The 25,577-nt window shown below is 39.5% G+C and overlaps 2 protein-coding genes across 4 annotated transcripts; one reads left to right on the top strand and one right to left on the bottom strand.

Annotated features, from left to right (window-relative positions):
• Positions 1-2,227: 2,227 nt before the first annotated feature.
• Positions 2,228-16,897, bottom strand: rtf2 (replication termination factor 2). Of its 2 annotated transcripts, XM_029501260.1 has the most exons (9): positions 16,741-16,895; positions 16,152-16,246; positions 15,923-16,016; positions 14,916-15,055; positions 14,624-14,702; positions 6,287-6,397; positions 6,069-6,123; positions 5,403-5,474; positions 2,228-3,560 (listed from the first exon to the last, which is right to left on the bottom strand). In XM_029501260.1, the coding sequence occupies exons 1-9, from the start codon at positions 16,807-16,809 to the stop codon at positions 3,364-3,366; spliced, it is 912 nt and encodes a 303-aa protein (XP_029357120.1). In that variant the 5' UTR covers positions 16,810-16,895; the 3' UTR covers positions 2,228-3,363. The 2 variants fall into 2 exon arrangements, with proteins under 2 accessions (XP_029357120.1, XP_029357121.1); XM_029501261.1 differs by lacking the exon at positions 5,403-5,474 and having other exon boundaries at positions 3,364-3,560; positions 16,741-16,897.
• gcnt7 (glucosaminyl (N-acetyl) transferase family member 7) lies at positions 8,380-14,113 on the top strand. Of its 2 annotated transcripts, XM_029501258.1 has the most exons (5): positions 8,384-8,862; positions 10,496-10,763; positions 11,406-12,147; positions 13,029-13,124; positions 13,701-14,113. In XM_029501258.1, the coding sequence occupies exons 2-5, from the start codon at positions 10,545-10,547 to the stop codon at positions 13,943-13,945; spliced, it is 1,302 nt and encodes a 433-aa protein (XP_029357118.1). In that variant the 5' UTR covers positions 8,384-8,862; positions 10,496-10,544; the 3' UTR covers positions 13,946-14,113. The 2 variants fall into 2 exon arrangements, with proteins under 2 accessions (XP_029357119.1, XP_029357118.1); XM_029501259.1 differs by lacking the exon at positions 10,496-10,763 and having other exon boundaries at positions 8,380-8,862.
• Positions 16,898-25,577: the final 8,680 nt, after the last annotated feature.

The following is a 25,577-nucleotide window of genomic DNA, read 5'->3' as shown; positions in this document are numbered from 1 at the left end:
TGGAGTGGTGGGGGAGAGAGATACAGTGTCACAGAAGCTGTAGTTTAAGAAAAGGTGGAAGAAGAAGAAGAAGAAAAAGACATGGGGAAATTTCAAGATGAGGTAATTCCACCCCCAAAGACACACAGCCTCAGGCTGACCAAAAAGAATCTGCTTTCAAAAGCCACTGAAGCTTTTTAAGGCCTAAAATACCTCGTTATCTGATCTCCAAATACTTCAGCTTAAACTAATGAACAGATCAAAGTGTCTTCGCTATGTGGATGAGAAAGTAGATTAAATATCTCGTTGGAGGAAAAAAAAAAAAGGCCTCACCTTTCTGACACCTGCCATAAAATATTCCCACCAAACAAAGTCATTTCACATAATGAGGGGAAATGGTGGAAACGACGGGGTGTGCCTTGAATAAAAAATAAAAAAAAACCTTTATATTTATGACAACACAGACTTTATTTCAAATTCTATCAAACTATTGTGCTTCAATGTGAAAAGAGCGGGTCGCTTCAAGTGTTTTGTGTTTCCCGAAAAGCGAGCAGTCGGGGCCTGTACCTCATTTTATTTGCAATTCAAAATATTAATGCTACAAGGTCTTAAAGAGGAACATGCACGATTTAGAAATGTGCACACATGATGTAAATCTCCAGATAAAAAATGTCTTTATCAGCCAGAAAACCATATCAGGAACTCTGCGGTCGGTTTGTTTTGTTTCGTTTTGGGGGCAACACGATTTGTAAAATGATAACTGATACAGCCGATATGAAATAAATGAAAAAGGGCGTTAGAAAATGTTTTTTGCAGTTCTTGTTATTGGTGCATTAGTATAATTTTTTGCCACCGTATTGAGTGCTGTAAACGTGCAGAAAGGAAAGACAACAAACAGAGAAACACGTCAGACTGCAGCTGGACCAGGACAAAAGGACTGAGTGTTTATTTCAAATTTCGGCCACGGTGATTGGATTATTTATGGTGTAACTTACATTTAATAAGAAGCAGGCAGGCTCCCTTTGTATGTCCCCTTTCTGTTTTTTTTTTTTTTTAGTGGGCCACAGTTGGAGTCTCCTGGCCATAAGGACGCCTCTGCTGCCGCCTGGTGGCCGATTTGGGGCTCAAGAAAAACTTTGGAGTTGAACAGACTACTGAAGACTCAAATCTTCATGTGAGCCAGTCTAGTGGCAGAATGCAAATAAGGATATTTATCATTACATAATTAATAATCATTCAGAAGCAGAGACATTATTTCAGTAGTTTCCATTCTGTGCTTATGTCAGAGACAGTAATTCAGGAAATCCACGGTATATTTCTACAGTAAGCATTATGAATAAATAAAAAAACTGTGCAATACTCCACATCACAGCTGCACTTTACCATACTGCACTGCACTATTTATAGTTTGATATTTCTGCTTATTTGCTTTACTTTGAATATTTATTTAATTTTTCCATCCTAGCTGTATTATAACTCTTAAGCATGTTTACTTCTTGAGTACTATTTCTGTTGAAGACTGACTCTACTGAATCAAATCTCCCCTGGGGATCAATAAGTATTATTGATATATTCATACTGCTACATATTTCTGATGCTTTCACTCAGCTACATTTCTGGAGGACGTATTGGAGGTCCACTCCTTTAGGTTCTTTGCAGTGTATACATGTTTTTTAAATCTCTACTTACTGCTTTTAATTAGCTTTTTTTGTCTGACATGTCTTTTTCCACCAAACTTGTTTAAATTTCTTAGTCCACTTGTTGAACAACCCAGAAACGCTTTGCATTTAAGATTAGACAAAATGTCTCCATCAAGAACAGTCTCTTTTTTGTGCGTTTGTGCTTCACATTTTATGATGTAATGCAAGTTGCAGATTGTATTATAATCAGCCCCTGAAAGGCTGTTATGATATAAATCTCTCCTACTGCGACACGTTGGACAGATTTAAGATGAGCAACTTGGAAAAAGTGAAAGCAAGCTGTAACTTCAGCACAGAAACTGGAAAATCCAAATGAAGTAAAAAAAATTACCTAATTTTGTCCAGAGTGAGATGTTAAGTCAGACAATGTAAATCCTTTTTTTGCTAATTTTAGAGAATTATCTGAGCAGGTCCTTCATCAGTGGCCTTTGGTTTGCTCAACCATCCCTCCCCCCACTGAACCCAAGTGACACTGTGTGTGCAACCGCAACCAAGCGACAAGATTGTGTCACTTTTAGTAATTACAGAGGGAGAGGATGCCAGCTGGGTGTTGCCTGATGACACCAGATTTAATTTTCACGCCTCGTAACATGTAAACACACGTAATCTATTTTATGCAATAAGAACTATTTACAGTTGATATTTGGCGGTTTTCTTGCGACTCACACAACAGGGACTTGTTGGTGCTGTCATCACAGACATTTCCAGCACTGTGTTACCAAGCAAATCAAACAAAACAATAACTTGCTTTGCATCGTATTCATAGGTAGCAGAAGTGAAAAGATAAGATTTCTAAGAAAAAAAAAAAAAAAAACGTAATTAGGCTGAATAGAAATTTATTTTGACAGTTGCTCATTACATGTAAATTTAAAAAAAGTTTGTGTTTGAACTGACTGTCCAATGACCAACAGGAAGGACAACATATTTCTAATCTCCTTAAGTGACTCCAACTTTCTGAAGGAGATTGTGCAGAAAATATCACACGCATCAAATAGAAGGTCTATAGATCTAGATACAAACAGGCTGTTGGGAGCAGTTTGTTTGGCGAAGGAAACAGAAAGTATTTAAGTGTTTGATGCTCAACTGAGCTAAAAGCATGTTTCTTTTATTCCCATTATAAATAACTATGAAATGAAAAAAGAAAAAATAACTTGAAGGCTTTCCTGATAAACTAAAAGAACAAGAAATGGATAAATGAAAGAAATTAAATAAAATAAGAAATGAGGGACAAATCTACGGCAGTAAATTTATGAATTTAAGTAATGTGTTCAGTGAAATAGAGCCTGTATATATTACCTCCCACCACGTTTGTCTGCTGCTTGTCCACTAGGAGACAGCAAAGTGACAGAGAGGATGGAGTCTCCCTTGTCATCAATTCTCAATGCTCTGATGACGGAGAGCACAGTGATGAAAAAGAATACATGGGGGAGGAATTAGGATACAAAACAAAGTCAAACAGCTCGGGGAGCTATTAAAGCATTCACAAAGTGTAAACACTGAGCTACTGGGGACTTGTGTGACAATTGAGGAATGAGTACACATATTGGTGATAATAATGGTTATGTGAGTAATGTGTGTCTGGAGCTGGCTATGCAGAACTAGATTTATCTGTAATTGGTCTTTAGTGGGTCACATTTTGTAGAGCAATCTAAAAACGGTGGTCTTTGCACAAAGTTATATTTACTTAGAAGTGATATGGGGTGTGGGTGACCCAGTTGGATGTCTGCTCTTTAGTGCGCTTTGCAGAACTGTGGGTGGTGAACAGAGATTTGAAGGCCTCTGACTTCTCCTCCATGGCCTGGATAGACCTCTTGGGTGCAGAGCTTGTGGAAGACTTTGTGCCATTAGAGGAGCTGGAGGATCCAGAAGATCCAGCCACACCTGAGTAGAGACAAGAGAACATGAAAAACAAAAAGACAGGATTAGGAACGAAAACAAGGCAGAGATGAAGAATGTGTCATAGTTGTAGTAATTTTGTGTTTGATTATTTTTTTTCTTAAATACCCAGGAAGCCCTGGCAAGTCATTACTATAGATATAACTTGATACTTAACAATGGATACAAAAAGTCCACACATCACCAAACAAGAACAGGAATTATGATTCATAATAAAATTAACCTACAGATAAATTATCCCAGATTTATTCTCCCTTTCTTAAGACTCTGTGTCCGACTTTTACCCTATAAAATTCAAGATAAAAACTGAGAGAAAATTCTAAAAAAAAAAAAAAAAAAAAAAAAAAAAAAAGAGAGAAAAAACAAACAAACAAACAAAAACAGTTTTGTAACCTAAGTGTGCACACCCTAATTTGGGTTAGAACTACGGTCATCCATTTCAGAGACCCAGGAATGAGATACAAAATAATTTCCAAGTCAACATGTCAGCTGTACCACAGAACAGGGGAGAAAATATAACACTGCGGGGAAGTTTACAAAGAACAGGATGTTCCTTCATAACTGGTGAAAACAGACAATCAAGTCAGCCTGTAGAAGGTGCGTTTGGTGTGAAAACAGCACAGCGTTTGCGCGCTGGTGCAGCAGCATTATGTTTCAAGCTCTACAGAACAATGGGTCCTTAGTTGAGATCATGGAAATGAATAGCTTGAAATACCAGTTGATTTTGGTACAAACACAAAAGTAAGCTAGCAAAAGAGAGAAGTAGAAATTTCACTGTGATTGGTATTAATTGTGGCTGTCAGGAATGTATTTACTGTGGACCATACGCACCCTGTCAGAAGTGCCACCCATTAGGGACATTATTTTACAAGGCAAGAATCTGAAATCCCTGAAATCTCAGATGAGGATATTTTTGGCCGGCTGGAAGTGTCTGTCATCCACCTGGAAATCCAACTCTCCTAACCGAACAGTGAACGTGCACAGATGATTCCTCTGATTATTTCTTTGAAGAGGAAAGTGATGTCCAAATCACGTCCAACAGAATGAGTCCTAAGAGCTTTTATTGGAGCGAGTTACCTTCCACCTAGGGCAGAGCGCCAAGCCACAATATCCTGAGAAGCTGAGCACAACGAAATGATGGATGAAAACATCAGAAAGAAAAAACAAAGGAGCTGTTGACACCATGGACCAGATGGTTGGCATCTACACCTACTAGCCACAAACACAGAGGTGGCCCGTGATGCTGCAGCACATCTTATAACAGCCTTGACCTCGCCATCCTGAATGCCAACAGATGACTCTCCCCAAAGAGCTCTCACAGGAACACACCACACATGAAATGTGATCTCTGCAGCGATGGGAAGTTGTGGGGTGACAAAAACCATAACCCACACACAGGAAATAAGCTGACAGGGCCGACTGTCAGCAATAACTCTGGTAAGTGCAATCTGCCTGTGTGCAATGCTCAGAGCCAGACATGGATCTGTCACAACAACATCTAATGGCTAAAAGGAAAAAAGTTTTAAAATAATTTATCATTGTTTCATTTTACATTTTAGAATTAAAAAGCAAGCTATTTAAACAACCCTGTGTAGACTTGCTGTATCCATTGTTTCTAAAATGGCACTGTATTCTGGCAACATCTGCAAATCACTAAATGTCTATGCATTTCATATATCTATCATTCTGGTTGATTGTCTGAAGATGGGGAAGATTCCTTACTATAATTTAGGCTGACGAGTTATGCCATTATACTACCATTTCCAAATTTAGAGTTTAAATTTAAACTTATGTGTATACTGTATAGCAAATCAAAGTATCAGCTACATGATGAGGTGCTCTGGCCATCCAGGCTCGAGCTCTTCCCTGGAACATCTACTTGTGGAGGCTGTGTGTCATCTGCAGAAAGAAACCAGAGCCATACAATTTGATTAAGCCACAGAGTAATCCGATGTTGTGTTCAAATAATCATCATAATTTGTCTAATAGGTTTGAAAAAACAAACAAACAAACAAAAAAAGGGTAAGGGTAAGGCTAAGAAACATCAGGTGTTTCTCAGCCAATTCACTTGGGCTGATGCATACTGATGATCTTTGAATAAATACAATACCAGATAGCTCTGATCTAAGATTCATAAACATTGGGTCAGACTATAAAAGGAGGAAGAGGACGAAATGTAATTAATATGTCTGTTCTGCGTGCCAAAACACGTATGAAGAGCATGAAAAACTGTCGTCTGCAGGCACCACTGGTGCTTTAAAAGAGAGGCTTAGACTGATGTGTTTCTATTGGGAAGGAAAAAAAAGCACCTTTGTATTAAGCTTCAGTGTCGCAGATGAGACATTTCACTGATATGACTACTGCTTTGTAACTACTAACTACGGTAGCTAAATCATGAGATAAGGTATATCTCTAACTTATCTCATGCATCATCATCATGCACCAGCTTTGTCTGACTGAAACAATGATGCTTCAACAAGGTTTTACACATACCTTTAGATTCTGATGGCGTGGACACAGTTTCAGCTGCTTTTTTCTTCTTTGACTTCTAAAACAAGAAGGGAAATTGAACAGTTATGAAAAAATGTGACAGTTTTAAAAAAAAATTATGAAGAGAGTCATACATTTGTAGTGAAAATCAATCTTCAGAATAGGTCTGTGAGCATTGATGTGTCTTATTTGGTCAATAAGATGTTTAAATTTAAAATGACCTTAGTTTTGGCTTTGGCTCGCTTCTCTTCCATCTTCTCCTTAAGCTTTTCGACCTCCTCCTTGGTGCCATTGAGAACAACAACGTCCTCATCCTTAAATGGGTCCCCACACTGATAACAGACATGAACCGCAGTTAATAGACTCAAAAAGAGAAAAGAGAAAAAACCTTCACAAATATTACAAGGGCAGCTCCTGATCAGTGTTTATCATTAATCAATTGCCATTCTATTACCTTTTATCAGTTCTCTAAATAAATCAATTTAAGAAAGTTATTCCCTATTTAAGAATTTCCTCTAGTATAACAACATTGGAACAAAAGAGATATCTATATACATATACATTTAAATGTATGCATTTTTTATATTATGATTCACTGTTATTGGAAAATATCACAAACGATGTTAGATAAACATATGAATGTTAATCCATTCATTCATTCTCTTTTCTCCCTTAAAAACACCATAATATAACATGACATGATGAGGCTAAAGGCCCTGCAAATTCCTCTAACAAAAGGTTCAGGTGCACAGTAAAAGCTAAGTAAAAGCTTCTTTCACTTGCAAATCAATGATTTGTTTATCGGGCTTAAAGCAAATGGACAAATTAACATGTTTCTGCAGAAGGGCTGGGTGGATGGAAAAGACATTTGGCAGAATAGCTCAAGGTATTTCCTAACACAGCTGTCTATTATATGAGGAAATGTACACATACATGCAGCAGATGATATTCCAAGTGTGGACTTTTAACAGTTCTGCACCACAAATGGATGTACCTATTGTGTTAAGCCCAGAAGGAAGGACATTCTGAAACACATGATTTGATGAGCTGGAACCAAATTCAATGAGCCTTGTGATTGCAGCACCTCACAGTCACATTGCAACGTTTAACCAAATAAACAAAAAATTTAGAACTATTTTCATAATTATTAAGTTTTATTCCACGATTACATAACATCCCAAAATCAGATCCCCCACAGATCTAGCTGACTGACACAGCCCTTCATAAAGCATATTCAGCCTTTTGCTGTTGTACTGACTTACTTATATTACAATTACTACTTGGATATAGAATCTGGTTTATCTCGAACAGTTTGTAATCTTTTTTACAGAATAAGGGCAAGGACATAGTCTGACAAAATGCTGCTATTTCTAATTGAGGGTTTTTCAGACGCTCCAGTGCAGAAAAAAAGGAGAAAGAAGGAAAATATAAAATCTATAATTTTGTGTAAATCAAAAATTATGCCAACAAGAGCTGCACAACGGCACAATTAAAAAGGACCACTCTCACATACAAAAACAAATATCAAACCCCTTAGTAACCAGCAGAGGTTCTATTGTGTGGGCATAATGCAGGCTCAGTGGGTGTGCCACCAGCCATGTGCTCTGTTCAACACAACAGAGATAATCTCAGAAGCTGACCAGGCAGCAAATAAACTGCGGCTGCCGCTCTGAAGTCATTCACTCTGCTGTTGCCATTAGCGCTATGACACAGGCCACGGGGGAGCTGTCTTCTGCAGAACGTTGTTTGAGCTTTAAACAGGCTACTTGATGGGCAACAAGAAGCTGAACATGGTAGAGATTCAGAATTCAGAGGAGGGGCACTGAGAACAGGCAATATGTGCAACTCTCTCCTCTCGCTCTCCCTCCCTTTGGGATGAACTGCAACTGATAACATTTGGGTGGAAAAGTAAGATGGAAACAGAAATGGAGGGCAATGAAAGAACTTCCTTCCTACAGGAAGATGAGAAATCTAAAATATGACAACACACCAGTGAGTATGAGACACTATGGGGGAGGAGAATGGAAAAACCCTGAGTGTGTGAGACAGAGAGAGAGATTGAGAGGGGGGGGGGGGGGAGAGAGAGAGAGAGAGAGAGAGATTGGGGGGGGGGGAGAGAGAGAGAGAGAGAGAGAGAGAGAGAGAGAGAGAGATTGAGGAGAGAGAGAGAGAGAGAGAGAGAGAGAGAGAGATTGAGAGATTGAGAGGGGGGGGAGACAGAGAGAGAGAGAGAGAGAGAGATTGAGAGATTGAGAGAGAGGGGGGGAGGGAGGGAGGGAGAGAGAGAGAGAGAGAGAGAGGGAGGGAGAGAGCGTGTATTTGTTTGTGTGTACTGTATGTATGTATGTGTGTGTATGTGTGTGTGTGTATGTGTGAGAAGTAAGAGTGTGTTGCCACGCATCAGGTGTGAGCATTACTGCTGGTAACCAAGCGGGGCTGGACCTAAACTCAAGGGGGTGTTCTGATAAAGTGACATGAAAAATCGCTTCCTCTTCCTTCAATGCGATCTCATGTTCAGAGAGAAAGGTTTCCTCTTCTTCCGCTCACTGCTGCATGCCTCAGAAAATCTCAACTAAACAATTGGCAAAAATATATGTTTTAGGCTAACAGATAACCAAAGCTGTTGGTGTTATTGTTGATGATGCTGCCAGTGGGAATAACTTGTGTCTGCTGAAGCCCGGATGGATTCAAATAACAAATCTGAGGAAGCTATTTCATGAACAATGAGCCGAACAGGTGCTGATATCTAATGTCTACCTTCTTCACCAAAAGGATTATTAACTCAACCGTCTCAAAGGTAAGTTACCAACCTTCCCCCGCATTTTGTGGGGTTTTTTTTTGCATACCGTGCAACATGTGCATGTGCGTTCACCTGTTTGGCATTGCGATAAATATTGAATAAATATTGAATATTTGTAGGCAACCCTTACTGTGACAATATAAAATAGATCTAGACCAAAAACAAATGTGACATAATTACAACCCAACACTGCTACCAAAAGGTTTTGGACAGACAAGAGAAAAAAAACTAAAAAAAACAAAAAGACCTACAAACACAGAGTAATCGAGCAGCAAGCAACTTCCCACTGTATTCACACGCTGATTATCAGATGGTTTTATTTTTCTGTTAGTATCTATAAAGGACTGGGTTGTGAGGGAAGGGTGCATCTTTCCATGGCACCAATCTTGCCATGGTGTGTGGGGGGGGGGGGGGTGTTTATGTATTGCTACTTGTATGTTGTACCTTCCTCGTATAGCTAGTTCAGAACAATTCTTCTCATTTCAACATCAGTTGGTTGATTGAATTGACAAGAACCAATCTCAGACTGAAGCTCAAGTGACTTTCATTTTGAAACATATTTTTTTAGGCAATGAATTAATCATCTTGCTAGTGAGCTTTCAATTAATGAGCAATTAATCAGGCCTGGAGTTCACGTGTTCAAAAGCCACCATGACAGTTTAGTTTCTAATCGGTTTATCCTTCTATCCTCCTGTCACTTTAGTCCCATCGTACTTTCATTCATTCATCTTCTACTGCTTCTCCTATTTTCGGGCTGCGGGGGCTGATTATACTTCTGTGTTTTGTGTATTTTGTCAAAATGATGCGGCAAAGATTTTTTTTTTCTTTGTCAACAAATTTTGTAATTACTTTACATTTCGTCTGCAGTGAATACTTGAGACAGGTATAATAATCGGTTATATGATTATGAATATTGTCTATACAAATATATAAATATTCTAATATCATTAGAGGTCACCAGGGCAGGCTTAGGGGAGAGGCAGTGCAGTACAGCTGGAAACATGGGTTGTTTTACTTCTCTCAGGGCAGGTAATAAAAGTATCTTAGGTAAATGATTTACTTTTATTACTAAATGAATAATTCCGCACAATGTCCAAAGCCCGACATAAAATGTCTTTTCCTGTAACGGAAGGGGTCTTCTAATGTTTCTTTCTTTGGCTCTGAGGGTTCCTCCAGGCCTGGCTGTCCAGCTCCTTTTCAGCAGCCTCTTCTCTGCCCTCCTTCAGGGTTCTTTGTCCTGTTTTTAAATCAGGTGGCTTAAGCACCTACACCTGTCTGAGTGGCGAGGCATTGTGGGAGATGTAGTTGGTGTCCCGGCAGCCATCTTGTGATGCAGCCGCTGCTCCTGTATGGGAATGTAGTGTCCCTCCACTACATGTCCCCTGGTGATGCCACAATATCCAGATATGGGAAACTCATTGCAAGTGCTTTATATTTTAGGAATGCCAGTGAAGGTTACAGATAGAACTGTCCTGTTGCCAATTATTAAGACTGTCAGAACTACATTGCTCCAGCTAAAAACTGGCTTCATCAATTTGTGCTAACCTACATATTCAGACCTATTTAATAATTATCCCTCAGGGGTCCAGGACCCCTTTTCATGTAACCACTCTGGGTGTCTTTATTGCAGGAGTTTTATCTGTGGTGGCGCTGACGGGATAAGGTGAAGTGGAGCTACTATGCACCAGATTAAGGGGACAAAACGCAGCTTCTTCTTGTGCCTGGGGATGACTATTCTTGTTTCTTCAATCATTTATTTACGAGCAAGGATAACCGCATCAGAGCCAGCAGAGTCCAAGACCCTTGAGCCTTCAAATTGCAGAGCCTTTATCAGTGAATGTAAAGGTTTTCTACCAAGCACTAAGAACGGAGTAGAATGGCACCTCCATGACTGCCAGGTGAAATTTGTATGCATTTCTACTATGTATGTTTACTTTAAAAATTTTGCGATGGATGAAATTTTCCTTCCTACCTGTCATAATGTTGGTCATCATATTGCTATTCTAACCCATTAATGCAAATTTTTTTGCATCATTATGCTATTTTTAAAAATAATGTATTACTAAATTATTACATGACTATTCAGTACTCATGAGTTCACTCTTGATGTCGACACAGCTGTAAAGTCTAAAAAAAAAAATGACAACAGATTAACATAAAATGCCTATGACAGTAGTCAGAACAATTCTCTGTAGTTGCTCCAGTACAAAATAAGAGAAAAATAAAAAATAATCACTAATTAGTCAAGTTATCCATTCATCTTTTACCGCGTATCCTTTTCTGGGTTGCGGGGGGCTGCTGGAACCAATCCCAGCTCACGAAGGGCGATGGTGGGGTACACACCCTAGACAGGTCGCCAGTCCATCGCACTAATTAGTCAAGTCGAACAATAAGTTAGAAAACTAGATGGCACTATATCTGTGGCCAGACTAACGCATACAAATACCAATAAAGATTATAATAAAAAAAATTCTGTAAATTGAAATTTTCTATAAGTATAAAACAATATTCATTCCATCTTTTCTTTTCATTTTCTTCAGGTGGAAAGCTTTATACTGAATGGCCACTTACGGTGTTCCAATATGATCGAAGACCTACATTTCATCACAAAACCTTTGAGCCAAGAGGAGGAAGAGTACCCTCTGGCATTCATTGTGACTGTTCACAAAGAGCTGGAAGTGTTTGTGCGTTTGTTGCGGGCCATTTACATGCCACAAAATGTCTACTGTATTCACGTTGATGCTAAGGCACCGTGGGAATACCAGAAGGCTGTGAGGAAGCTAGTCAGCTGCTTTGAAAATATTTTTCTCGCTAGCCACAGCGAGAACGTGACCTATGCTGGCTTTTCTCGACTGCAAGCAGATTTGAACTGTATGGAGGATCTTGTAAAGTCCAAAATAGGCTGGAAGAAAGTGGTAAATCTGTGTGGACAAGACTTCCCTGTCATGAGCAACCTCGAACTAGTACAGTACATGAAAAGCAAAGAGTGGAGGGACAGAAACATGACGCCTGGCATCAAGCAGCCAGAACATATGAAGCACAGGACTCAGCTCCAGTACAAAGAGATCACTGGCGTACATGTAGTTCCAAAAGGATGGAAGCTGAAAAAAGGTCCACCCCCACACAATCTGCAACTGTATTTTGGAACAGCTTACTACGCTCTCACAAGGGACTTTGTAAACTTTGTTCTGAAAAGCCCGGTAGCACACGACCTCTTGGAGTGGTCTAAAGACACGTTCAGTCCTGACGAACACTACTGGGTGACCCTCAACCACATTTCAGGTAATATGTCTGTTCACAAGGGGTATTCAGACATGCCCCAAACTTTCCACCTTTTCTACAATACAAATCCGGGTATTGGACAAGTATTCACTATTTGCTAATGTCATTATCATGTTTAAACACAGGAAGACAAGATACGGAAACATAATAAATGCAACAAGGTCCAACCAATTATATGACAATGAACAAGAAGAATTCAACTTCTTCAATTCCCTTTTATGGAGCAGAATAGGAATATTTCTGTGTGACAAATGTCAGGACAGAAAGAAGAACAGACTTTATGAGATTTGGTTCTTGTACTTGGTCACACTGCTATTTTGTGTATGTTTATATTCATTACACAGCCCTACAATGAATGATGGCACAACCAAGGAAGTCACGTTCCCATAAGTGCCTTTTTAATCTACCAAGTATTTACTGCATTAAAAAAATACTTTTGACTGGTACTGTATGTAAACCCCAGAGAGTGATTGCTGAATATATGCTTTAATATGAAGAGAATGATACAATCATTAATGTTTCTTATTCATCTTCACATGTATTTCTAAAAATATCTGAATGGGAGGTCTGTCCTCATTCCCCACACTTCTTTTTCGTTGTCATTACACATTATGTCTATTGTTCAAATGTGTGCCCTGTGTTGGAGGTGTGTTCAAGCTCACTTGAACAAGTAGCACAAAGACTAGATTTATGTGTAGGAGGTTGTGGTTTCAGCTTTAGAAGAATAACTGAATAACTGACAGGCAAGCTCTTCTGTAAATAGCATCCGGTGTGTCTCCCACATATCGGATGCAACTCTACCAAATAAGGCCAAAGTAAATCCTTCAGATTAAATTAGGTCACATGCTAATTACTCATTTTATCTGGTTATGTGTTTGCAGAAGCTCCAGGCAGCCACATAGATGGAGGTTGGGCAGGAGCCATCAGGGCAATCAAGTGGAGGGAACACGAGGGAAAAACACACAATGGCTGCAAAGGTACTGTACTGGAGAGCATTTATAAATTGGAGATGGGTTATTGATCAATAACTGTGTAGCATGGCTTATTCGTGGTCTGGATACATTCCAGACTGTCGAATTTGTTATGCTTGTAAGTAAACTTCTATGGTAAATATGAAAATTGTAGAAACTACTAGTCGACCTTTTACTCCTTGGCCCTATGACATTGCCTCTTTTCTCTAACTTTTTTAGGTTTGGCTCTTAAGCACTAAACAGGATTACGGATAAGACCAATCACTGACAGACACAAGATTTACACAACAAACAACAAAAGAACTGATAGGAGGATTTACATGATGATGATGTACTCTATTACGTTTAGTCTATGTTTGACTTTTCACTGGTAGGAGACAGACAAAAACTTAATTGTCAATATAACAAAACAACTGTTCTGGGATCTGTTGGGTCACCTTAAATAATTTTATAAAGAGTTTGGTCTAGACCTGCTCTGTATGTAAAGTGCCATGATGTAACTTTTTAATGATTTGGCACTATACAAATAAATCTGATATGATTTGATAATACATGACCATAATTTTTAATGTCACTTTTCAGGGCATTACGTCCGAGACATCTGCATCTATGGAATTGAAGACTTGCCATGGATCATTGAAAAGAACAGCATGTTTGCCAATAAGTTTGAGAAGAACACCTCTCCTGAAGCACTGGACTGCCTGGAGCAGTGGCACAGAAACAAGGTGCTGAGTCAAGCAACTGTTGTCATCAAACTATCATGGCTGCTAGCTACACAGAGGCACATCAGCGGCAGCAGCTACTTTAATAGCAGCGCTGGAATATGAAGTCACTGTTGATATTTTAAACAAAAGTCAAGTAACAAGCAGCTCACAAGATTTCCACTTGATTGCTGACTGTGAATGTCGGATTTGTGAATATGGGGTCTCCATCAGTACTGTAGGTAATTTTAATATGCAAGTGAAAGTTTTGGGCATTTACCATTCAAATAAATGTTTCCGAATTCTGTGACTAGTGCTGTATTTGTTTTTTTTTTAATTATCAGAGGACAAAGGATGTGCATTTCCAGGGACATTGTCATGCGATTGTTGCCGAGAACTATGCAACTTTTAATCAATGATTTTAACCAATGACACGACATACGTCGTAAAATAACTTTATCTTTATTATTATTATCCTAAAGAAATGGTTGCCCTTCATCTGATGTTTACAGGGTAAACAGGATTGAGTTTAACTTTAAAACCCATCGAATCCAAACAGTAACTGACATCCTGTTAATGGCACACTCAAACCTGAGGTAAGGCTGCTTATTTGCATTTACATACAAACCATCACATTCAAACTCTGAATAGTTTGTGATGGAGCACAACTGCATTGGGGAGTTGACTGAACTATAGGAAAACTATAAAAAATATTTATAATAACCAAACTACTAATCATAAATCGTTCATTTTGACAGTGTTTTCATTGAGTGGCAAGGAAAGAGTTGATCAAATAATGTTCACCTTGTGGCAGATTTCTGTCTTGACCTCCTTCAAAGCACGATCAGAGAAGACACAGCCACAGGTCTGCAGGTAACAAAATCTAAAAAGAAAATATCAGGGAAAATAAATTAAAACTATAAGGATGATTCTACAAATTAAGTCTCACCCAATTAGGTGGAAAATATACTATAAGACTGCAGTTTGAAAAGTGCACAAAATTGATTGCTAAAATGAATGGAGACTTCCTTTAAGAGGGTACCAACCTGTTAATTATTCTTAAATTGAATCCCTTTTTCTTTTTGATAATAATTACCTGTGCTTGCCATTCATTTCCAATCCAACAACAGGGCAAATGAACATGCCACAGTGGATGTCCTCATAACGGTCCCCTTTGGCATTTCTTCTTTCTCCCTCCCACTCGGGATTATCGGTCAAGTTCAGTTCCTTAATGTCCTTCAAATGAAGTTGTTGGACAAACACACACAGAATTACAAATAAAATCAAAGAGAAATGGCAGCACGTAGTGGCAAAGTATCTGTGATGCGTAGTGGTGCCAAAGCGATGGTTTAAAAAAAAACAAAACAAAACAAAACAAAAAAAAAAACTAACCAATAATAAAATAAAATAAAATGTGTATTTTCTCTATTTTTCTGCTGTTGTGCATTTCTAAATAGTTTCTGCATTTCCTTAAGGTTATTTAACATTTTTGAGGACTAACATACTCGAGAAGGTCGCCCTATCTCATACGATTCCATCAGAGAATTTTGATGAGAGGGGGCGCCGTGCGCGCTGAGCGAGCAGACACTAATAGTGAGCTGACATCTAGGGGAAAAGACGGATAAAACAAAAAAGCTTTTGGAGGCTAAAAATACAACAAGAAAGAGGGAAAAGGAGATGGCATGTCAATGGACATGACAACACTTAAATAAGTGGAAACTAAATGTCCAATATGGTTTGAAGTTTGAAAGGGGGGGGGGGCGTAGTGGTCCCTCAATAAGAGGGTTGCGGGTTCAGTTCAGGCCTTTCTGTGCAGACTTTGTATGTTCTCCCCGTGTCTGCACGGACATGTCCAAGGACATGCATGTCTAGGTTAATTTTTTGTAAGTCTGAGTGTGAGTGGTTGTTTGTCTCTGTGTGACTGGCGACCTGTCCAGGGTGGCCTCACCCAGAGTGAGCTGTGATTGGCTCTAGCACCGCTCGTGACCCAGAAACGGAAAAAGCAGTAGAAGATGGATGGATGGATGGATCAAAGAGAAATACAGAGCGAAAAAAACCCGAACAGACTGTCAAATGGTAAACTTTGCATATACGTCACCATACCTTTATCCCATGGATGTGTGCAACAGCCTCAGTATTGGGTCTGTCAGCAGACTTATCCAGAAGGTATTCAATGATGGCATCTTTGTTATACAACCTGAAACATAACATGAGTAACATCTGCATGGTACAATGTCTGAGCAGTCAGAGGAAAAAGACACTGACTCCACATCTTCACTCAAATTGTGTCACACGCACAACAATTATAGCAAAACACAAAGGCAGCTGTTACCTTCCCAGGTCGCAAGAAACGATGGGATGTTTGAGTTTTTCCTGGCTCAGGGCACAGTATTTCCATTTGGCGGCCAGCTCTGCATTTTTATCGACCTTCGGGCACAAAGTAAGCAACATAACAACATAATCAAATCATGGCCCAACGAGCATGTACGTCATTTTTTATCGACTCTTTGTTACTTCAAACTGTAACGAATCCCGATTAAAAGGCAGGTTAAATATACGAATAAAGTAATTGCTTGATATATCACTTCCAGCCATCCTAATAAACGTTATATAGTCGCACGTTTCATATTTTTTATGCTATCGTAAGCTAACTGGCTAACTTCCCCCTAGTCAATGATGTCTAACTGTATGGTTATTAAATGCGTTCATTTGATAAGTTACTCGTTCTAAGTTGTGTTAGGGATAGGGCTTGGTTACTGTGCTTTAAGCAGAACAACCAATATAATCATTTTTATACTTTTCTAGACAAATCGCCTCGTTGAGTTTCTGTTTCCGTGCTAGCTGGCTAGCCGTTAGCAACCCACAGCTAGCATTCCACAACGCGAGCATGCGGCAAAGGCAGAAAGAAAAGTGTCACCCACCTTCTCGACTTTTTTAGGGCCTTTCACCAACTCGTGTCTTTTGGGAATCGTGCCACCATCGCATCCCATTTTTTTCCACAACCCAACCTGTGTGTTTAGCCACTCAGTTAGCTTACCAACACAAAGCTACTCAGGTTGTAAACAAACAACGACGGAGCTGAAGTTATCGCGGGATGTGCGTCTCACGTCACACCGCCCCCTAGTGGCCGAATGACCAAAAAAATACAAAGTAAATAAATAAATAAATAAATCTGAGTTTTGTAGCTTTCAGCCACAGCGTGGAGGCCTCAGTCCAAATATCACTTGACTAGTTTCTGTTGCGCAAGAAGACCAGATGGGATCTGCCAGTGAAGTGGGAAGTAGGTGGAAATGAGCCCTTTGCCATAAAAAATTACAATTTTATGAGTTTTGGAAAGTTCGGAGTAAGAGCTTGATTACTGGGCAACTGACTACTTTTGATAATGACTTAATCAATATAATCATTGCTATAGTTTAGAAATATATTCCCAAGCCTTTTACAAATACGATAGATAGATATACTTTATTTATCCCAGGATTGGAAATTGCAGTGTAGCAGCAGCATTACACACAGAGACATCAAACAACATAGAATAAGAATAAAAATATATACACTAAAGAAAAAAAGAAAAAGTATATACAGCAAATGGCAGTGAATTGAACAGGACTATATTTGCTCAATCAACTAGCATGTAAATAATGAAAAGAATCTATAGCGAGGGTGAAAGACCAAAGCACGTTGTGGTAAGTATGCAAATATTGTTCCATAAATTCCAGCAATATTATGTAGTGAGTGTATTTATATATTATGAGAAAACACACACACACACGCACACACACACACACAAAATCTGCTGAATACCGCTATAATTTTGATCGTGGGTGGTGAAAATATGGTTTTACATAAGATTGACTCCATCACCAACTATTGTATTTGTGTATGTAAACCTGAGGGAAAAAAAAAACTTCACCCAAATTACTTTACTCTTTAACTCCCCATCCATCTATGAAACATTTTCATCCAGCCATTAAACCTAGAACTAGTAAGTGACGTTAGTCTGGCTTTCAGGCCTGGTGTCAGAGTGGTCTAAAGATGAAAGTTTCCTTGGAAGATAGTTCAGTGAGTGCTAATGAGATCTGTTTCCTGTGCCTTGCAGGCTGCAGATTAGTTTACTATCGACGGTGCTGCCCAGTAGCGACCATTAGTTGGGGAATACCCCAGTGGAGACATCTCTGGCGGCATGACTGATAGTCAGTGTGGAAAAGGAGACTGAATAAAAAATACAGCGCCGGACTTCATTTTGGCAGGAACATAGACTTCTACCTCTTTATGCTCACCACACACTGGCAGCTGCTATTGTGGTTTCAAAAATGAGGCAAAATGGGCAGATATAAACACAAAAACATTCCTCCATTTTTCCTGCTGGTTCGATTGGTTCTTCCTGTAATTTATAAATTGTGTTACGTGTCTTATTGAATTTCCCCCCTTTCTCACGCAGAGCTAAATGTTTAGTATGGATTTTCATTAGAGGCAATGGAGTTAAAGCTCTGTTAGCAAACTATCTTTGAGAGAGTGGAGCGCCCCGAGCTCAGAGTGCAGACCAACACCTCAGGAACATGCAGTATACAATGGCCAGTGGACAAAAAGAGATGAGACAACGGGCAATGCTCTATAGTACTTGGATTTACTTCTTTTAAGATACTTGACGTCAGAGATATTTGTTCTGCTCTAATGTAGTATTTGCATGTACATTGCTGTACACCATCTATAAAAACAAGAATACAAAGATTGAAAATGCAAATAAGTGCAGACACACAACTGTAGAACAAGCCTATGCTTGTTAAAAGCTGTTGAGTTAATTGTTTACCACTTGCCATGTAACAGAGAGAAAAAAATTATAATGCTATCCTTTCGTGGTTGTAAAACTTTAGGGGTGACTGCAATTTGCAGACACGTTCATTTTTCAATGATTAGGATTTTGATGTGTTGAAATACTTTGAAACAGTTTATAGTTCAACAGACTTAAATCTCCTTAAGGTTGCAGTAGACAAAAAGCAAAGCTGTTTGTGCCTTTGTATGTCCAACATAAAATCTGAAGACAGAATGTGTCAGTCTATGCAGATCCTGACTGTACTGATAATATCTTCCATACTTTAATAGTTGAATATGAAGAGTTTGCACAGCTGAAAATGCAGCTCCCTCTTCCTCTGCTCTCCCCCCTCTGACTGACCTTCCTACCACACATATCTTTCTGGCCTGCTGCACTGCTATCCAGCACGGCTGACCCAAAGAAAACCCCAACCACCGAGCACCCATCCAATCTCATGTTTATACTTTCATGATGAGTCCAACCTGCCCAATCAGAGTCCCACTGACTAGCCTTGAACTGAAACCGTATACATCTCAACCATCTCAGCCATCCGAAGCAGCCAGTGGAGACTAAGTCTGCATTAATTGCACCAACCAGTCGTGGTAGTGCACCGAGTCCAATCCATTTAGCGTTTCTAATTGGAGAGGAATTGCTATGTTTATATTGGCGGTAGTTGATAGAGCTGGACCCTTAGCCCTGCAGCTCAACCGAGCTAAAGCCCTACGAAAGAGAAAACGCAAACTGCCTCGTCCCTCAAATCTCTCTGGACAGAGCTGGAAGGAAATGATTTGGAGCAGAGCAAAGAGCAATTTGCTCATATTTATCAAGAGGGGATGGTGGTGGTGGTGAGGAGATGAATCTTTTCATTTTCTCACAGATTTTAGTTTAACTCAAGAGGATATGAATTTGACCATTTGTGTTGAAGGTTAATATTAAAGTCTGAGAGGGTCAAATAGTTTTGCCACTCCGCAAACAGACATTTTTCCTGATACTTCATTTTATTTATCTTTCAATCTTGAAAAGCAAGCTGGCAGATACGTTTAGTATGGCTCTTCTCGCCCCTGGATTAATGAGTTGCATTTAAGAAATATTTGTTATTATTGTTTAGTATTCTGTTTCTCAATGATATTTATTTTTATTTTTATTTTTTTAATTAAATGATTTGTTGTATATTTATTTCAACAGGAGAAAAGTTAAAAAGTTTTTAATCACCCCTCTACAGAAACTATGTTTTAGATATACATATTTGTGATTTAAGTTGAATGGGGTACATCCCCTGTACTCACTGAAGTCTAACACCCTGTATCAGGCCATATGCAAGTTCATGTACCGAACATATAACGAGAAATCCAAAACCTTGGAAAAAGCACACCACATCCAACACGAAGACTGCAACGGGTTACCACACACATCAGTCGACCACATTTTCTCATTCCTTTTTCTGTTTATGTTAAATCTCACATATCTAAAATTATGTCAGTTGGAAAGATTGCCCATAGCTAATTTTTTTATCCTCTTGGAGTGAGATTAGACTGTTTGGGCTTTTGCCACATATTGACATAGGTTTTTGATAGCTTGTACTCTAAAATCCTCCATGTAGTCTGTCTTAAAGTCATAAATGTGAGATTTGAGCAGAACTTTTGTTTTTACTGTCATTGCTTATATGTTCAGAGTGAAATCCCTCATTCTCAGGATTAGGGTTTATTATTTTGGGTGATTTCATTTGGATTTGGAAAAATTGCATATGAGTCAGCAGCAAAAAAAAAAAAAAAAAAAAGAAGAAGAAAAAATCAGGTTTTTTAATATATCTCTCAGCTTCTTGGGTATGACAGATGAAGGAAACCATGCCATGATGTTGCTGTGATTCCTCCAGATGATGATGATGTAGAGCATTTTCCTTGTTGCACCAGCCTGCTGTGTGACAGTTTTAATCCATCAGCTGTACCGAAGTGTATAGCTCAACATTTTACTTACCGCAAAGTTCATGAAGCGCTGGGACCTTTTGCAATCTCAGCCAAGCTGAGAGGCAGGCCCGTGCATTCGCCACCACAGACACACGGTCCACCTGAACAGATTTTTTGCCATCAGCCAGTTCATGATTATCTTTTCCACTGTGGCAAACCAGTCTGAACACCCGCAGACACAAACCCACAAACAGATAAATGGATACATACACGCTCCCGTGGCTCATGGATACATATGTATACATTCACTGGCTGTGTAAACAGACAACCATAGGGCGCACACACACACACACACACACACACACACATGATCCTTTGGTCCCTCCTTGATGTCTGCAACTAAGGAGGGAAAGTCTCCATACATCAGTAGATGCTATATGAATGGAACAATTGGTTGTGTGCTGGCAGCACAGGCTCAGTCACATCACATTAGCATGACGGGATACCCAAAAGGTTCTGACAGCATCCTGGCTGTGAGCGGTGTTGCCCCGGGCGATGAGGACATACCTGTGGCTGCCTTGTGTACTCTGTGGGCACGTGGTGAAGACTGAGCACACGTAGCAGCTGAGGCCTGGCAGCAACAGTAGCAAAGTTTCTGGGTGTCCCCGCCAGCCGCCGCCTCACCATACACGTCCTCAGCAATAATAAAGCTCGCTCTTACTTTTTTCTTCCTTTTTTATTTCACGCTCACTTTCACCGTCTCATGCCCCCTCTCGCTCTCTCTCTCTCTCTCCTGCCCACACACACTCACATTACACAGACATGAGGGGAAACAGTGGAGATTCTGTGCCACGGTGAGCTCAGTGCTAACTTTGAATGCTAACCAAAAGTCCATTTGGAAAACTGTAGATTCTCACTCCTTGTAATCAAGCTGTTTCCCATGCTTTCGGTGTCAATACTATGCTAAGCATCATACAGAGAGAAAACAGAGCGGCATCAAATCTGATCTCACACTTAGCAAGAAAACAAATGTGTTTATTTATCAAATTGATTTAAAGTGAAATGACTGGATGTCATGATCTTTTTTTCTTTCCTCTGTCACATTTGCACAAATTAATATGCTTTAAATATGCGCCTACCCGTTCGTCCAATATGGGATGACATTGAAAATGAGCCTTCAGAGTGCAGAACTGACATTCAGTCAAGACCCTCTTAGATGTCTCTCCGAGGGGTCTTTAGAAGAACATATGTTTTTAATAAGGGTCTTTGCATCAGGCCTTGCATAAATGTTTAGGAGCGTTCCTTCTGGGAACTGGGGCCTGTCTTTACAGTGGAGGCTAATCAGCTGTAAATTCTCTTTTAAAAAGGAAAAGGAAGGCATGGAAGGAGTTAATCTCCAAAGCCCAATGCACTCTATGTCTGACCCTATATTTTCTCTCTCTTTCATAGACACATGCACATACAGTACATGCATACTCCTCCTCCCTGAAAGTCAGAGGAGGGGATGATGACAAAAAGTAAAAAGGGAGAAGAAAAGCTTGAGGCTTTGACAAATGATCTAATAAAAGGGTAAGGAGATTACAGGCTAGGTGCCCGCTGGGAGAGGAAGTGGAGCAGTAAATATTTTTTAAAAGCTGTCAATAAATTTGCAGTGTTGAGTTGAGAGAAGTATCTATGGCAGGAGCCAAGGAGATGGGGCTCCTGTGCTGGGTGGGTGCTTGTCTGCGTGGAAGTTGTTGGTTAGTTATCTGCATTTCAAGCGCCAAAGTGTTCAAAAAAGCAGCAGGTGAAACAGAAATGTACAAAACCGTTATTGGAATTTTTGTTTGAAGAAGTTCAATAAAAGTCAGTAAAATAAAACAAGTGCTGTCATGCCATCAACATACTGATAAATATGGGTGAGTAAGAGCAAGATCTCAGAAAAGAATAACACGGCAAATAAAATTAAGATCATATTCTACCTGGTGGACTTTGGATAAAAATCATAGTGACTGCTCTATTCACTGCATTATACACAGGATTTGTTGCGCAACAGTATAGAAGGCAAGAAATGAAACAAATATGTCATTGCACAATTTCACTGAATGATAAGAGAGAAAATACGGTCATTGTTTAGGATGCAGGTTTGGAACTGATTATGTTTTTATTTTTGTGAGCGAACTATTGTTTGTTTTCTGGTTGGTTAGCAAGTGATGACAGGGAGACTGTTAGCAGTCATCCTCCACAGTTGGCAGGGAGCCTGTGAAAGCCTAATAAACTTCACCAACACCAGCACTCTGTCTTTCCCACACTTTTCAACCATGCCTGTTACTCAGCAGCTCAATTAAATCTGATTTAGGGGTTCACCTGTGTGCCTATTGGCAAATGCAGCCCTCGGGGTGGAGCTTCTGTTTGATTGATGTGTTGATGAGATAATGACAGACAGCCACAGGTCTCACCTGCACCCAAAACTGATTGGCTCATCTTGATAACACAGATCCTGCAGAAAGATGTAATAGAAATTTTAGGCCTGACAGCGAAGTGCAGAAACAGAGGAGGACACAGTTGTTATGCAAATGTTACTTATCTTGGCGACCTCAAGTTTCAAAATAAGACTTGTGTTTTTGTAGTATGATATGATGTGATCCTGACCTTTTAACTCACATCAACATTAAATCAATGTTAATACCCCTGGCACGTCTAATGCACCAAATTAAAATGAAAGACCAACAACTATGTCAAAAGGTTTCCTAAAAAGGACGGAGATAAGTAATACATCTATATGTCAGACCTCCATCAGGCGTATCAATAAAAACATGGATTTAGTTTCCCTTTACTCACTCTGCCATCATTACGTTCATTTGGAAAACTTGTCATTAGTGGTCACCTCAGAGCAGCTGTGGCTCAGGGCAGAGCGAGTCGCCCACTAATCAGAAGGCTGGTGGTTTGATCCCTGTCATCTGCACACTCCATATCGAAATGTCCTTGGGCAAGATACTGAACCCCAAATTGCCAGTTCATCACCGTATGGGGATGACGTAAGTGTGAGTGAAAAATTGCTGCAGAAGTACAAGTCAGCTTTTACACTGAAAAGGTGTGTTCTCTCCCTCTTTCCTCAACACACATGATCACAGCCACATAGGATCACACTTAAGTGTCAGGCTATTGATACTTTGTTTAACACCTTCCTCCTTCGCCCTCAGAACAGGTCCTGTTGAGTTTTGTTGAGTTTCTGTTTGGTAAGCAGAGAGAACATCCGCGAGTCACTCCTGTTCGTTACTCTTCAGGAGATTTCCCATCCTGTGGATAATGTTTCACTCATCCCCTGACTGTGCTGCTGCTGTCAAGGTGTGGTGGCAAGAGGTTCAAGACCTCTAAGCCGAGTAAACACAGTCAAAATAACAAGCGTGTCCTCTGCATTAAGGGTATCCATTTCAACTGTGGTTTAGAATTAATGAGAGTGTACATCCGAAATCCCACACGACAGACACAAAATCCTATTTTATATAACATTAATTTATTACTAGAAATTATGAAAAGAAATCATTAAATTTAAGGTGCATGCTATCTTTTAGAATATCAACTATGATTTTAGAATCAAAACCTCTGCACACAAAAGTGAAAACAGTCACAGTAAATTATATTTCTATTGTATTTTATAATAATTGACAATTGACAAAATGAGTAACTTTATGATCTGCTCCAGCACGAAAAATAAAAATAATAATTTGAGCTTTCTGACTGGTAATTTTGACATATTTTATAAATGGGTGTTTCAGTTTGAATATTTTTACATAACAAATTGAATCATACAAAGAGTTAATATTAATGTTTTAAAAAAATCTATGTTTAAGAGGCAAATAATTCAGTTTCAGTCATCCGAGCCAGCCCCGTTGATCTAATGCACAGTTAAAGTAGCATTCTTACCTGGTTGCTGTTAAGACACCCTCAGCTAATAAATGCCACAGTTAATCTTTTTTCAATCTTTCAAGCTCTCTCTGGGTTTAAGTTTGCCAAACTCAGCCGGAGACCAGTGTTCAAACTCCTCTCACATTTATTCAGCTGCCCTTGAAGCAGAATCAGGAGCTACCAAACACAAATCACTTCCAATCATCATCACAACCCTCACGGCCCTGCGGGAATTAGCAGCCCGACTCTCTCTGACTCAGCCGGTTTCCCGTTTCACCTACGACTCTCTTCAGAGCCCCTCTGGCCTCAGCAGTATTCACTGGGATTCACTCCCTGCGAACTCCAGTTTCTTTCCTGCGAGGGATGTGTGTGTTCTCACCCTAAGAATAACTTAAAATGAAAAATCAGCGCAGGATGATATCATGTTTTCTTTTTTTTTTTTCAGCCATTATCTTTTCTTGATGGGCAATTAACTTTGGGAACAGGAGTTTTGCGGCGGGGGATGGAGGTAGTGAAGTTCGTCTACGCTTTGGGCCTCCTCCCCCGTTCTGCTGTGATGCCTGCGTGCTGAGTTTGGCTTGGCTTCAGTCTCTGCACTTGATGGTTTATTCATATTCAGCGGTGCAGGACACTGTGCCATGAGGTTCCTTTCACACTCAATATTTCTGCTGCAAAAAAAAAAAAAGTGACAGAAAGGAAGTTTAAATCCCAGTTTTGCTGCATGGGTCTTTGAAATGTTTCACTCTCGTCTTGAGATTGAAACAACAATCACTTTCAAAGTCAGCAAACATTCATAGATTTCCACAACTGTCGATGTTTTCCAGACACTGAATGAGAGTTTTTGGTGTTTCATTCTAGTCTTGTGTTTTCTAACCTTGTCGTTCGGCTATTCTTCTCTGAATTCCATGCTTTTTTTTTTTTTCAACATTTGTTTTATTCTCTTAAGAGCTGTTTTTTCTATTCTTCCACACTGCCATCTATTTCAGCCCAGCAGAGTTTGTTTTCTTCATCATCATCATCATCAACCCTATGAATTCCTGTGGCTTTTGGCCTGAAAGATACTGGAAAAGTTACCTAATAAAGTAAATGTCATTCTTATCAAAGCGTATTACAGCCAAAAAAAAAAAAAAAAAAGCACCCATAACTGCCATGATGC

The sequence above is a fragment of the Echeneis naucrates genome, chromosome 5, assembly GCF_900963305.1.
Source record: "Echeneis naucrates chromosome 5, fEcheNa1.1, whole genome shotgun sequence".
Classification (NCBI taxonomy): domain Eukaryota; kingdom Metazoa; phylum Chordata; class Actinopteri; order Carangiformes; family Echeneidae; genus Echeneis; species Echeneis naucrates.
Note: the sequence above shows the minus strand (reverse complement) of the source record. Positions and strands in the feature narration are given on the sequence as shown.